The 14,199-nt window shown below is 45.5% G+C and overlaps 1 protein-coding gene across 1 annotated transcript; it reads right to left on the bottom strand.

Moving 5' to 3' along the window:
- Nucleotides 1-150: 150 nt before the first annotated feature.
- Nucleotides 151-2,863, bottom strand: LOC306740322 (betaine--homocysteine S-methyltransferase 1-like). Its single transcript, XM_079222457.1, has 8 exons — nucleotides 2,787-2,863; nucleotides 1,833-1,965; nucleotides 1,632-1,744; nucleotides 1,342-1,533; nucleotides 1,094-1,241; nucleotides 827-1,009; nucleotides 507-735; nucleotides 151-395 (listed from the first exon to the last, which is right to left on the bottom strand). Exons 1-8 carry the CDS (start codon nucleotides 2,802-2,804, stop codon nucleotides 206-208), a joined length of 1,206 nt encoding a protein of 401 aa, XP_079078583.1. The 5' UTR covers nucleotides 2,805-2,863; the 3' UTR covers nucleotides 151-205.
- Nucleotides 2,864-14,199: the final 11,336 nt, after the last annotated feature.

The raw sequence follows: 14,199 nt of genomic DNA, 5'->3' as shown, positions 1-14,199 counted from the left end.
TGCCTTCTAAATCATGCACATGTGACATGTGTGACATATTCATGGATCTCTTCACTCATTTCACACTGACAACACGACAACTTAAGTGACATACTCAGGTTTATTGTTTGGGGTTTACAGAGTAATACTCCACAAGTGGAGCATCGCTGTTACAAGTGGTTCTTCATCTTCAGACTGAACTCGGAAAGACTTCCTCCCTCCGTCCTCATGCGGAGGACTTGGCCTTCTTCTGCATCTCCAGCACGTGCTTCATTTCCTGGCTGCTGGTGGCCTCTTTGTGCTGCAGCAGGTCAGCGTGGCCCTTGGTCACGCCCCAGCCCTCTGGCGTGGACAAGGACGGGCACTTGGGACGCCCGGATGCAGGAGCGAGATTCTCCCAGTAGTCCCGACGGGCCCTAGAGTCGGCAGAGACACGGGTTAAACTCAGGGGAAAAGATGCACCGAGTAATACACGACTCATTAGCGCGTGTGCATTTCAGTAGTTTTTATATTTTTGTTTTGTTTACCTGGCTCTGACCCAGGGTTTGGTGTGCATCTCCAGACCAGCACCCCACATTCCATGTTTCTCTGAGCCGGGGGCCACGATCCCCCTCTCAGGGGCCAGCTCCTCTGCTATGGCTCTGATGTGGTAGGCCTCATAGCCACAGCAGCCGCCGATGAAGCGGATGCCAACCTTGTAGGCCTCTCTGGCGTACTCGTGCATGTCCCAGCGGGTCAGGATCCTGGGCTCCAGGGCTGAGGAAGGGAAAAGGAGACAATTGTGAGAAGCTGGCGACTACACCACTGTTTGTTTTTTTCTTTTAATGTCCGAGCTAAACTATGTTACCAAAGGGGAATTCTGGCAGATCGATGAATCCCTGACAGCTGCAGTCGGGGGTGTGGAATGCCAGGGGCTGCACCATGTAGTGGGCCTTCAGCCGGGCCTTCTCCACTCCCTCCTTCATCATCTTCACAGCTTTCACACAGGTCATGGGGTCAAAGTGGCAGTTGACTCCCACAATCTCCGCACCTGGAGAACAGAAGGACGTGGTTATCGTGGTACCTGATAGCACAGCTGACTCTCAAGTGAAGAAACACACGGGTGGTATCGTACCGGCATTCACCAGCCTGACGGCGCACTCTCCGGGTGAGACGCCGTGCATGTCTCCCTCCGGTCCGATGCACATGGAGGCCGCCACGGGCTTCCCGCTGGTCTTCAGCACCTGCACGGCCCACACGGCCTCCTCGACATGCTCGAAGTACTGCAGTGAGAGAAACAACACCGTCACCACTGAGCGCTCACCCGCTCCACTAATCCAATTACAGATTGAAGTCGCTCTGATAACGACAAGATATATCCACCTCAGCAATCAAGAAGTCCACGTTCTTCTTCATGAACACGTCCAGCTGTTTCTTGAAGATGGCCTTCACTTCTGTCTCGCTCTTGCAGCTCAGGTAGGATGGAGTCTGACACACGCCACCGGCCACCATCGCGTCTCCTTCATTGGCGACTTCCCTTGCCAGGTCACAGGCTGCCTCGTTGATTTTTGCGCCCTAAAGAGAACATCGCAGTTGATGGGGAAAAGGCCACAATCAGTACGGGGTAAAGTGATATTTGCTGTAAATGCCGGCTGATATAGTTGGCCACTCACAGTGAGTTTCAAGTTCTGACCCCTGTTCTCCAGTTTGTCGTCGCTGGCGTAGAAGGTGAAGGTCTGCATGACATTAGCTCCGGCCCTCAGGAACTCCCTGTGCAGCTGCCGTACTAATGGAAACACACATTTGAAGCTTTTAGGTTTGTGTACCTTCCCTCTGTGTGGTTTTTAGACACTGCATGTGAGTGTGAGTCTTACCTGCTTCAGGGTGTGTGACGGCGGCCTCGGGGGTCCATGGCCCGGCCTTCACGTAGCCTCTCTTCTCCAGCGCGAACACGAAGCCTCCATCTCCGATCACCACCTCCCCAGCATTCAGGCGCTCGAGAATATTCTGTGGGAAAAGATCCAAGCGAACACAACACTTGAGCTCCATGTTGACTGGCATATACACTTTAGTATATCAGTGTACCTTTTTTGTACTTAAAGGGACAATAAAAAAATCCGAACCCGGTTACTCAAGATAATCCACAGACCCACAGTTGGGATTAGTTTCACGAAGGAACAACGGTTGAAATAAAATAGTTTCTACAAACCATGTGGATTAATTTAAGCATAGTTTCTGGAAAGAGAAATTTCGTTTTTTTCAAATTTCTGTTTTTTCAAATTTCTGTTTTTTCACATTTATATATTTGACGCTTTGAGAACCACAAGCCAAGTACCATATAGTCCCATTATATTGTGGAGAACTTCCAAAACTAGGCCACTCACACTTAAACTATATAGATGGAGTGAAAATGTGTATGTTTTACTTGAACTGTCCCTTTAATATCTCTATAAATACAACAGGGAACAGGGACAAATAACAGACAATATGCATGTGATTTAAAGAAAATGCACGAGCATTTGACAACGAGAGATGTGTTGCAATTTGCAGCTGATGAATAAACAAATGTGTGCAATGAAAATGTTCTAATTCCCGTACAAAGGTGCAAAGATAAAAGCGGTTATCATCCTGAGCTTCAGTCTGGTTTTTTCACAAACCACATGCACATAAAACCTGCACTGACAGCATTGTCATCAAGACGGCACAGCCCATCCACAACTAAAACCCACAGTAATTACATGGCACAGCTTTGCATCAACACAAGCTAGAATCTAGAATAAGATGGGTGTAATATAAATGCAGTATCGTCTGCATAAAGGTTGATATACCTTCTTGACAGGAGCCATCTCTTCTTCCCGGTTTCAGTTGAAGCTCTGAGCACTTGGTAACAGCGAACCCCTTTTTTGGCCCAAAGAGTGCAGAGAGATTGTCCCTCACCAGCTTTATACTGCTGGGTGAATATGGGAGGATTTCATTTCCGTGCCAAATTCATGTAAAATAGGAACATCTCTGTTTGGATATTGGGCAACACGGTCACAGATCAATAAAGGAGGTACGGGCAGCAGGCGGTTCAGGTGAGGCAGGGACATGCTTCTGTTACAGAAAGAGTTATGTGCCTGTTTAATGATTACATTAATATCTCCAGTTGAACATTAACCATTCGTGCTGTGTTGTAAAGTACAGTTTGTTGAAGAGTGGGCCACCGTGCAGCGTAATACTGTACATAAAGGGGTCAAAAGGGGTTAGTTTAAAATGTGAGGGTTTACTTTGAGAATGCAAATCATTTTCCTGCAAAGAATTATTTGGTGACAACTTTCATATGTTGTTATTCGTTAAGCAGCCTGGTCACATCGAACCTCCAGGTGTTCGTCTCCTTCGTGTGACCCTGAAAACATCTGATGCAATCTGACTTATGGCGTCCTCGCAGTATGAACCGTCTGCAAAGGCCTGAAGAGATAAGCTCCCAGTATGCACCTCTGTTCAATGCCTGCTCGCCTGATAAGGCTGGCAATGATCCATTCCACTCCATGTGAGGTGCCTGACTGCAGCTTCTATATGTTGTACATTTATAGGAAGATCTCATAACACAACAGGTGGTTTGTGTATCTTCATCTTGTGCAAAGAAGCTTTCGCATAACTGTAACAAAAAGTCATTTTGGTGAGAATCTTTGGTTTTGAATTGTCCTGCATTCAATGTTCAATGTGTAAATTCAATGTTCTTGGACTTTGTAGCTTTTGGTTGAAAAACAAGACTTTTGTGGACGTCACTTTTGTGCAAAGGACATTTTGATGGACTTTTTCATGTTTTAAATCATCTCTTCTAGACATGGAAATCATTCAGCTGGTTGCTGCTCTTGACAGATATGTTTTAAATAATTCAGTGTAGCCTTTCCTGAGCCATATTCTCTTGATGACAGAAGCATGTATCAAACAACACATGTTGCATGTAGAGTTTTTTCTCCAGGTTAACCAGTAACACCCCCTTCTGCCCCCTATACTGTCCTCCTCGGTGACCTTATTTATTTTGCAGCTTTGTCAGCTCTGGGTCGAGCCAGTTTCAGCGGGAGTATTGGAGATAGGCCTCCCGAAGGTGTTAATCAACAGAGTCAAAGTTCAGAAAAACGCCCCTAATCTATAGTTCACATTAGGGTTTCATCAGCATGTATTGGAGCTGCATAGATCCTGTTACCCTCTGCTCATAAAAGTGTTACATCCTAAAAATGAGTTCCTGCAATAATCTGCAAAACTAAGGCAACTTCAAATGTTTATAGTTATGTTCCACATAGGCTCCTACACACACAAGAGAAATGTGAGGATAAGAAGGACCGGGACCTTTAGACTGTTACATCACAGGGCACCTCAAACTGGTGGGATGACGACGATTCTCTGCTTACTACGAAGTCTTTCATCAAACACACTAAAAAAAAAAGTTCCTCCTCACAGGTAACTGGCTGTATTAAGAGAGGAGTGGTCTTCTGACTATACGTGCAAAGGTTTCACTCGCAGAGGCAGCGCAGCAGGACCTTTAGGAGTTGAAGAGTACATGTACAAAATGTTCTTTTTTGGAGCGTTTGTCCACATGTTTGCGAGTGTGTGTTTGTGTGTAAGAGCAGAAATAGCTCAAGTGTCACTGAAGTGCTGAGTGAGGCAGCAGATCTCCACGGTGGAGGAGACCCCCAAACCTCAACGAGCCCGTTCTGAAGAGAACTGAATGGCTTATGCAAAACACACAATGAAGGGATCAAAGAAGCATGGAATGATTAAATTGATTATATTAAGGGACTTCTTTCTTCCTGTGATCACCTTCTTTTTGGATTTAGACCTTTGTCTCTCCCCCCGTCTCCTCTGCTTGTGAGGTTGCACCAGAAATATATATATATATATATATATCTACCATATCCCATTTCTTCTGAGTTATTCCAACTATTCAAGTTATTGTGAATCGAGTATCAGGCGTTGACCAGCAGCTGTACTGAGTGACTTTTATCTTTTTGCTGCCACAACTAGTTCTCACAGGCTGAGGCTGGACCTGAGCAGTTGCAACGGGACCAAAGGCTGAGGGTGAAAGGAGAAAGGGCCGACAACCCGCTGGGACGGGGGCGGGGCCTCTTCACAGTTGGGATGGAGCTGGAATGGAGGAAAGGGATGAGGGTTTGGGAGTGAGGCGGGCGGTGGAACAGGCCACATTTGAGGCATGAGAGAATGTGGCCTGCAAACTTTGCAAAAGCGCACAAGCGGCTCTTCATCTGTGGGGACACACATTTGTCCTGATGACCTCGGCTGACACTGATGCAGTTCAGGTTAACTATTAACTCCTAAATGAACTGATAAAGTGTCGCTCTTTTGGTCAGGTGGCAACACAAGTGGGACGGAGATAAGTCAGTGAGTTCATGCATTTGAACTGTGTGCCTAATGTCTTCAGTCTGCAACTAAATGTGCAGCGTTTGTGAGAGTTTGGCCAATTAATGCAGCGAGCCTCATGTGCATTGCAGCACGCAAAAGCCAGCGCTGACCCACCTCTTCTCTCCCTACATAACCACCACACATGGTCCGTTGTCCGCGTTGCTTCACTCTCTCGTTCTAGAGGGACTCCCTGGGCCACTGCAGCCCCCTGTTTACCTCCACCCCTTCCTCTCGGCCAATCACGGCTCAAGCTGAGGAAGACATTCTGCTGAAACCGTCCATTCTTTGCAGATTTGTGGGCCACAGAAAGACAGACAGGGAGAGAGAGACGCTGAGCGGGAGACATGGGAGAGAGAGAGGGAGAGCGCTCTGTGGCTGCAGTCTTTGTCTTCTTGTTTCAAACAGAAGTGGCATCTGGTTGCACTGCACTGATCATGACTTCTTCTTTTTTTTCAAATGGTTTATTTTATAAGGGGACAGTGCACATTAATAAAAACATTTCCGTGCCAGAGTTAGCCAAGAGGCTATTTTCCATCTGTAGTCCCGAGAGGCAGATGTTAAAACACTAAAACAAACCTAAATACAGAAATAAGTGTATAAAATGTTGACGCTTTTACAATACGTGCAAACACTAAACAACAATAAAAGACATGCAGGTAGATGAATGGTCGACCGGCAAAGTCAAGACAGCCAGACAGGTCGGTCTTATTAGGTGTTTAAATGTTTTAAAAGTACTAAACAAAAAGAAGCCATTAAACATGATAGTGTCATACTACTTTGGGACACAAGAGGGCCCACTAGTGCACTTCCTTCAGTTGGTGCAGTGGCTTTTTTGTGCACAAAAATTTGATATGAGGTGTTCATGGCTCGCCTAATTTTTGACTCTACATGTACTTGTATTTGTCACACCTGCACATTCTGTATTTTAAATTATAGTAACAATGCTCTCAATGACACAATTTCAGACTGATTCTTTTTTCACAGCTACCAGTTGCTTCACATAGTTTTGTGACACACATAAAGTGAAGAGAGGGATGGTTTGATGATCCAACCATCCTGTTGCTCACTGTAATAAAGCGGCCACGCAGCTTTTCATAGCCTTCTTCCTTTCATTGCCTCTTGGTGAGAGGAAGCTATGGAAGGTTTACAGTGACTCGTCTTTCAACTGCTCCTTCTAATCTCCTGGCTGTGCAGAAAACTCAACAGCTGCTCCTTGAATATACACAAAAAGAAGAAGAATTCATCAAATCTCAGCCAGATGAGTGGAAATAAAATCCAGGGTTATGCATGCAGATCATTGATTTGTTCTATTTATTTTTTTTGTATCACGGCCTTAGGGTTATGAAAAGCATTCTTGAAGAATGAGCCTCTTCAACTATCAGACTGAGTTAGCTGCTGATGTGCACTGTTGCTCTTTTGTTTGCTAGCAACCACAGACGTGTTGTCCAAACACAATTCATGAAGTCACCTGAATCCAGCGGGTTGTGTTTATTTTGGCAAAAAAACCGAAGTGTAGCGCTGCTGATGCTAGTTGGGTTTGAACGCTCGGTGTGAATTTACGGGAGATGCCGCTGGGTTTTACATCCAACTGTGTCTGCAGCTTGATTCACATGTTGAGATTAGTAGGAGGGGGTTTTTCAGATAAATACAATTTGGATAAGCAAAGAGTCAAAAATATTTGGACAACACGTGGCAAGCCAAAGTACACAAAAGTACTCAACAAAATCACCATATAAGATGATCTCTAGTTTAGGTATTTATGACTCAGAACAGATTGAATAGCTGTTTTTGTTTATCGGATGAAGTTAAATACAATTTAGTTGTCCGTCATGGAGAAAATGCGTCACAGCAGCGACATCGGGGCATTTTATGTCTTATAAATTGTTTATTTTAAAGACTCACATCATGCTGTTTACTGTTTGAGTGACCTAACTCTGCTGTGATCCTCTGTTTTTGCGGCACAAAGTCTCGTGTCACCTTTAGGTCACACTTTATTTGCGTCCCATTGTGGGTCATGTTGTGACCTCATTTCCGACATCAAACCGTATACTAAAAACAAAAATGGAAATGATGGATTCTCCTATTTTTTTCTAAATGCCAGGTCGCTGACCGCACTGCTGCCTACCGTATGTTTATGCTTACCTCACTGGACGGAGACATTTTAACCCATAATTAAGCAGATTCTTTCTTCAGCAGCTGGCAGTACACGGGTGTGACAACAACATGAGCTCAAAGTATTTGAAAAACAACGTAAAGTTATATTTAAGTATGAAGGATGAAATTAATCTGTTTTTTCACTATGGTAATATGGTGTTACTTTGTTAATATTGAAGATCTCATTTATGCTATCAAGGCGAGCTTTCACGGAGTGTAAAGGCCTTTAATTCTACTTTTTTACTCATATAGCGGCCGGCTAGTTAGCCAGCTAGCTTGTCAACTCCACCATGCTTCCGTGCTCTCGTTAAAGCGGCACACAGAAGACGAGCCCAACAGCAGAGCTGGGTCTACTGCTCCTCTCCTCACTCCTCACTCCTCACCTGACCAACCTCGCTGGGAGGAGGCGCAGGCGGGAGCTCCGGAGACCAGCTAACCAACATCTCCGGAGCAAGCTAGCTCTGGAGATGGACGAGCTAGCTTGCTAACTAGCCAGCTAGCTGTCCTCTCTAGAGCGTCTGTCTGACCTCTCAGATTTATCTTGTGATCCACTGGAGGGGTCCCTCACCCCAGGTTGGGAAGTAGACTACTGCTTTATGCTTAACGTTTGATTATGTCGACGACTTGAGGCATTTGCTTAAGTTTGTATGTGGGACACAGAACAAAATGTTTTTGAGTTGTGAATATATGTTTAAAATGAAATTACCTGATAACTTCCATATACAAGAATGATATATTGTATGTATATATATATATATATATATATATATATATATATATATATATATATATATATATATATATATATATATAGCTGCTTCTTTTGGAAAAACCACTGGGATGTATCTATTGGTCGTTTTAGAATCAGTGCAGCTATATATTTAAAGCCACTCTACAGTTAGTAAAATTATCCCAGCCCTTATTTTCACACACAGACATATCCGGCGTGCATAAGGAATGGCATTCTTTCTGCGAAGTGAGCGTTAACTTCCACCCCACAGCCACTAACCATCAAACCCAATTATCTCTCAGTGTCTCCTAAGTCTTCTCTGCACACATGTTCCCATGGTGTGGCCCTCGCTCTGCAGACCCGAGTGCTGTGGTGACTACACTTATACTATTTACAGACTTCTCTGCCTCCCACGGTGTTCCCAGGACGACACACATACACACAGAGACAGATCCTGGTGTGGAAGGAGGAAGACCAGAAGGCAGGGCCGACCAAATGACACACGGGGCCTTGATCCTCCACCACGGCCGAGCCGCCGTGTGAGCGAGGAGACAAAACGGCAAGGGCACGAAGCCTGAGGCCGTGAAGAATGTCGGGAAGGCGGCGTGAAGAGCTGCACTCAACAAACTCCCACTGCAGCATCCCACAGAGGAAACAGAGCCGGCACTAATAGGCTGGGAAGAGGAGTTTCTGGGCTTTTGGTGTTTTGTTTTTTAGGGTTCTGTCGGCTCATCCACAAACAAAAACAGCGTGCAGAAAGTATCCAGTAAATACCAATATGGTGAAACTCATAATTTGACACAGTCACAAACGCTGCAAACTATGGAGGGGAGGCTCTACAAAAGTCATGATGATGCATATCAAAAGTGGTCACAAGTAGACCCTCATCTATGTTGACACTTGGATGGGATCTTTGCTTAGCATCATTTATGATAGTCTAAAAAAAAAGAGCTTCATACCCAGCATGCATGTGTTTAAATGAATAAGAAGGTTGAATAATAACATGACAAGCTGACTGGAAGGATGTTTATTAGATTCCGATACGTATTTGATGTTATATCTAAACAAAGAGATGGAAGGCATGAAGCTAAACAAGTGTTCATGAAGACAAGGCTCGATTTGGACAAACGAGGCCTCCCAAAACACACCAGAACGAGCATGTTTTTCCAAACCTGTCTGTAAATGATACCTCTGTTACTCAAGTGACTCTTGACAGAACTGCGCAGGGTCTTCATCAATCTACAAGGACTTCACCGCCACCATTTGACATTGCTTACAAGCCACAACAATCCTTCAAAACATGCAGTTGAGGCCCTCGGCGTCGTTCACTGTTTCCACCGCTGCAGTGTATCTTCATATGGTCCCAGTGTGACAGTCAGTCCCTGAGTTGTCACCGTTCCACAGACCACAATGTAATTTGTGTGGTTTATGTCTCCGGCCCAGCTCCCTGAGTGAGAAGAGAGGAGAGAGCACAGTTTCTTCTCTACAGGAGGAGACACAGCATGCAGAGGGAATCTGATCTGACATCTTTCCTGGAACCTCGTGACAGAGGTTCTCTTATTACTTCGTGCTGCCTGGTAAAACAACACAGAGGCAGAGGCACCGCTGTCTATATACGATGCCGCATCCAAAAAACAACTATCAAGTCAAAGTTGAGTCCCTATTACTTCGTTATATAAAGTTCCACGTTGTGGTTAATATATTCTTGGAAGAAAAAAAATGTGACGAGGTGATCCATAGGCCACCACTCTTTTGTGTTAATATGAAGCTACAACCAGCAGTCGGTTAGCGTAGCTTAGCGTAAAGACTGGAAACAGAGGGAAACAGCTAGCCTGGCTCTGCCCAAAGGTAACACAATCCGCCTCCGAAGATAATAAACGTGTTATTGTTTGTTTCTGTACCTAAACCAAAAAATCGCGACCACTTGAAGTCAGCGTTCATCCACTCACTCACACATCGGCTCCATCACATGAGCGACCTGTTCTTCAGGAGCGATAAACATTCTAAATCACAGCAAATTGAGGTTTCAGAACCATGACTTTATTTATTTTATGTGGGCATCACAATGGCATTAGAACGCCTAGCACACATCTATGCGCAAAGGAAAAACCAGATGCACTGTTTTAAGTGTATATAACAAATGCTAATTTCCAACACCTGTCCACAGGTAAAGAGGGCACTTTGACAAGTAGACTGTGGCAGGGATCAGAGGACGACCCCTCTACCTCTTTGCTTTAAATAGATGTGGCCCATCTTGGCCCCCACAAGTGGAAATAGTTTAGAGACCCTGTCAATGATCGGCACTGGTTCTAAACCAATTCAGGGAACTATTGATTCATTTTGGAGCAGGATCAATATGATGGACATAAATTTTTTTTAATTAAATTGTTTACATTTTGATTGATCAATGTGTCATCACCCAATCAACATTGTTATAATTCCAGATATTGAATTATCATTCTAATAATACATGTGAGAGAAAGAAGAAAAACAACGTTAAGTACATTGGAAAGAAAAGAGGGAGAAGTTGTAATAAATCAGTTGTCTCGACGCGTTTATTGTTGCGAGTTTGTGGGAAGTCGCGGAATCCAGGAACTCGTCATCATCGCTGCCACTTTTCTTCTTCTTCTTCTTCTTCTCTCTGAGACGAGCGGAGAGGGGGAAGGGAGGAGAGGGAGAGAGGAGAGGAGAAAAGCCGACGTCAGACGGCGTGGGGCGGCTTTACGTTGGGGTTGTGGGGGGGAAAGAGGAATAATAACGTCCCGAAGAAAGGCGACTCGAGTTAATGAGCGCGTGGAGGGCTGCGCCGCGCGTGGAAGACAAAACCAGCGTTTCAAAACAAAGGACACCCACTTCTTCTTCTTCTTCTGCGCCTGCAGAAACCCCTCCACGCTGACTTCCCGTAAGTACGAGGCAATGCGACAGGGAAACGTACCGCTGTTTGAGAGTCTCTTCTTCATGTCGCCGAAAAGTGTCGTTAATGAAACGGTGGTTGTCGCCAGAGAGTCTCTGGCTGTCAGGAAACCCGACGCTGTGTGTGTGTGTGTGCATGTGTGTGTGTGTGTGTGTGTGTTTTTAAAGGAAGTGTGCATGCTGCATTAATTCCCGTTTTGTTTTTTTAAAGCATTTCTTTGGAGGGATGTGGACTGGGAGAAAGTGAGGCATCTAAAATGTGCAGCTATGCGGTCACACAACATCTGGCAGCAGCTGGAAATGACAGCACGGTGATTTATGAGATACATCACATATGTATGTGTATATCAAACTTATTTTTTATTTCCTAATCTGTCTTTAACACATGTCCACACATGTCTCTCCACCGCCTTGGAGGAGGTCCACCCATGTGAGAGCCACCCATGGAGCTCTCTGGCCGACGCGCACTGAGGGAAGGGAAGTGGCTCCACATCATAAACTAAACAAAACCAGGAACAACCGTTGCGTGTTTATTCTAGCCGAGTTCAGGGACAAACTCTAGTGACATGATGAGTGGAGGGAGTCAAAAAAACGTTTACGCTTCTTGCAAATCCGATTTTTCTTCTACGTCTTAACAAATTCCAGGAGTTATTTTATGCCGGCTATTGCGCTGCAATGGACCTTTTGGTGGGATTTCCCTGAGCTTGTTTGTGTCACTAGAGCTGGATGGAGCAATTTGATGGTGCTTCCTTTTTTCCAGTTGTTTCCTAGTAAACACACACACAAAAAAACAGTGTGTCACAGAGTCTTCTGTGATTGAATTTCAATCTGTGAACATCAGCAGAAAGTAAGAGAATAACTAGAAGAGGAGAAGACTAACAACCCATTCAAATAGCCACTTCCAGGTCGGTACATTGTTGCTCATCATATTCTTATTTTGTGTTATTTGATGGATTCTCCACTGTTCTCCATTCACTTTCCCCAGAGTGCGAAAACCTTCCTACCATTTTTAGTTTTCACAGCGCACGTAGTGACTTTCCATGACAAATCCACTGACTTTGTGATGTAAAATCAGTGAAGTGGCCCTTTTTTAAAGCAGGAAAGTTCCCGTCTTTCATGCTTTTTCCTCTCCTATGTGCTAAGTTAGATTGTTAATGCCGTGCTCTAGTTACCTTTATCACAAGTAAATGTATGTATTGGTAGAGTCTCAAGAACTGTTGCAATATGAAGCATAAATAACATCCAAAACCCCCGCATGCGGACGCTCACGCCTCACTGTAAAATGGACGATCTGGAGCTCTTGAGGAAAAAAGCATAAAGTTGGTGTGTGCATCCATCACCCTTGTAGAAGCAGAGCCGAGTAGAGGAGGGAGCCGAGCGAAAGCCGTGTCATTCCTGTCTTTGTGCGAGTGAAATGTGAGGGTCACTGAGGGGCTTTTTGTGCGTCACGAACGTTGGGGCCCCTACGGAGATGGAGCGGGGAGCCGGGGGGCCGGGGGTGTTGCACAGATTGAATAGGTTAGGGGGCCACGGCGGCCGCTCTTTGAGAACCCGGAGAGGTGCATTCTGGGCGACCGGTGGGCGAGAGGGCGGGGCGGCACGTCTTTGTGCTGCCTTTTGTTTGAGCTGAGTGGCACCAGATGAAGTGGGCGCTCTCTCTCTCTCTCTCTCTCTCTCTCTCTCTCTCTCTCTCTCTCTCTCTCTCTCTCCTCGCTCTCCGCCGGCTAAGTCATGCGCTTTGATGCAATTAGACCCCGGACGAGCGAGCGCAGACTGGATCCTTCTCACAGTGTACGGGTGTGTATTTGTTTTTGGTGTTTGTGCCTCAGTAACTGGTATTGTTTTTCTGAACGTTGATGGGAACTGTTGACTTGTTGTTTAAATTTCTGGGGCCTATTATTGTCCTTTTTTAAATCTGCTGCTGGCATGTCATTTAAGGATTTTTCGAGTTGTGGCGAAACATCTTCTCCACTTGCAGCTCTTTCATGCCCTGTTGTGTTTAAGCATGGCTACCAAAGCGGTGGCTCACGTGGTTGTGGTTAGGCGATGAAGGGGCTCTCGAAGGTTCTTGGGTTGTCAAGACTCAAGGAAAAGAAAGAAGCCAAACTCGACTTTGTCTCTTTTTTGGCCACCTCTCCTCTCCTGTTGGGAGCATGCTGGGAAAGCAGGTGGATGTCAGCTGGAGGCGGGTGGGCGAGGTCAAACAGGAGCTCAGTGTTGATCTTTTGCAGTTCCGTGGATGTAAATTAAAATGTACGAGGCGTTCGCTGCAGGGCATGAGTGTCTCTGTAGCGGCAGGTGTTCCGGCTTGCCCGCTGTTCTTGCATCACCCTTCGACAGAATAGAGACTCGATGAAGACTGTTCTTGAAGATGAATAGGCGATTGATTGAGGAATTGAGCGTTGAGGGTGTGATGTTTTCCCAGTGTCTGTTCAGTATTCAAGCTACTGCCGTTGCTTCATTCTTCCTCACTTCGCCTGGAGCTCGACTGCATTCTTTTATGAAAGAGGGATACGTTTGGTCCTGCCCAACTCCGACTGGTATCGTACTAGTTTCATATCGTTTTTTGTGGTGTTCTCCTGACTCTCTTGAGGGATTTCCTCACTGTGTCCACATCTTGTTTGAGTAGCTGTGTGCAGCCCAGAAGATGACGAAGCAGCCTCTTATGTGGTTTTCGGTTTTCGGGCCTTTCTCCTGGCTGGTCCAGATGCATGACCAGACCAGGCACCCAGGCCAGGCTCTGCAGCTTAGGGTACAAGATTGCCTTGGTTTGAGGTTGCTGGTTCAGGATCTGGGGAGTCCTCCCAGCCCAGATCCACTTGGCGGGTGGGGGCCTTTGGTGGGTGATCTAACGGCTCAGATATGCTTTCCTAAACCAGAGATGCACCAAAACCCACATTGATGTCTGATATCATTCTCGTACGGACTCAAATGGCTGTATAGGTTATAGTGGGTCAATCTGGGATCGGATACCACTATTTTATTAAATGAAAATTCACTGCATTTATATGTTGACGTGGCCTTACTCTTAATGGTATCGT

Source organism: Taurulus bubalis, assembly GCF_910589615.1.
Source record: "Taurulus bubalis genome assembly, chromosome: 8".
Classification (NCBI taxonomy): Eukaryota; Metazoa; Chordata; class Actinopteri; order Perciformes; family Cottidae; genus Taurulus; species Taurulus bubalis.
The sequence above is the reverse complement of the archived record's forward strand: the minus strand, read 5'-3'. Positions and strand labels throughout refer to the sequence as shown.

Coding starts and splice junctions, on each gene's coding strand:
- LOC306740322 (XM_079222457.1), bottom strand. Junction 1,745..1,832: donor CGTCACACACCCTGAAGCAG/GTAAGACTCACA, acceptor TGTTTCCATTAG/TACGGCAGCTGCACAGGGAG. Junction 1,534..1,631: donor GTCAGAACTTGAAACTCACT/GTGAGTGGCCAA, acceptor TGTTCTCTTTAG/GGCGCAAAAATCAACGAGGC.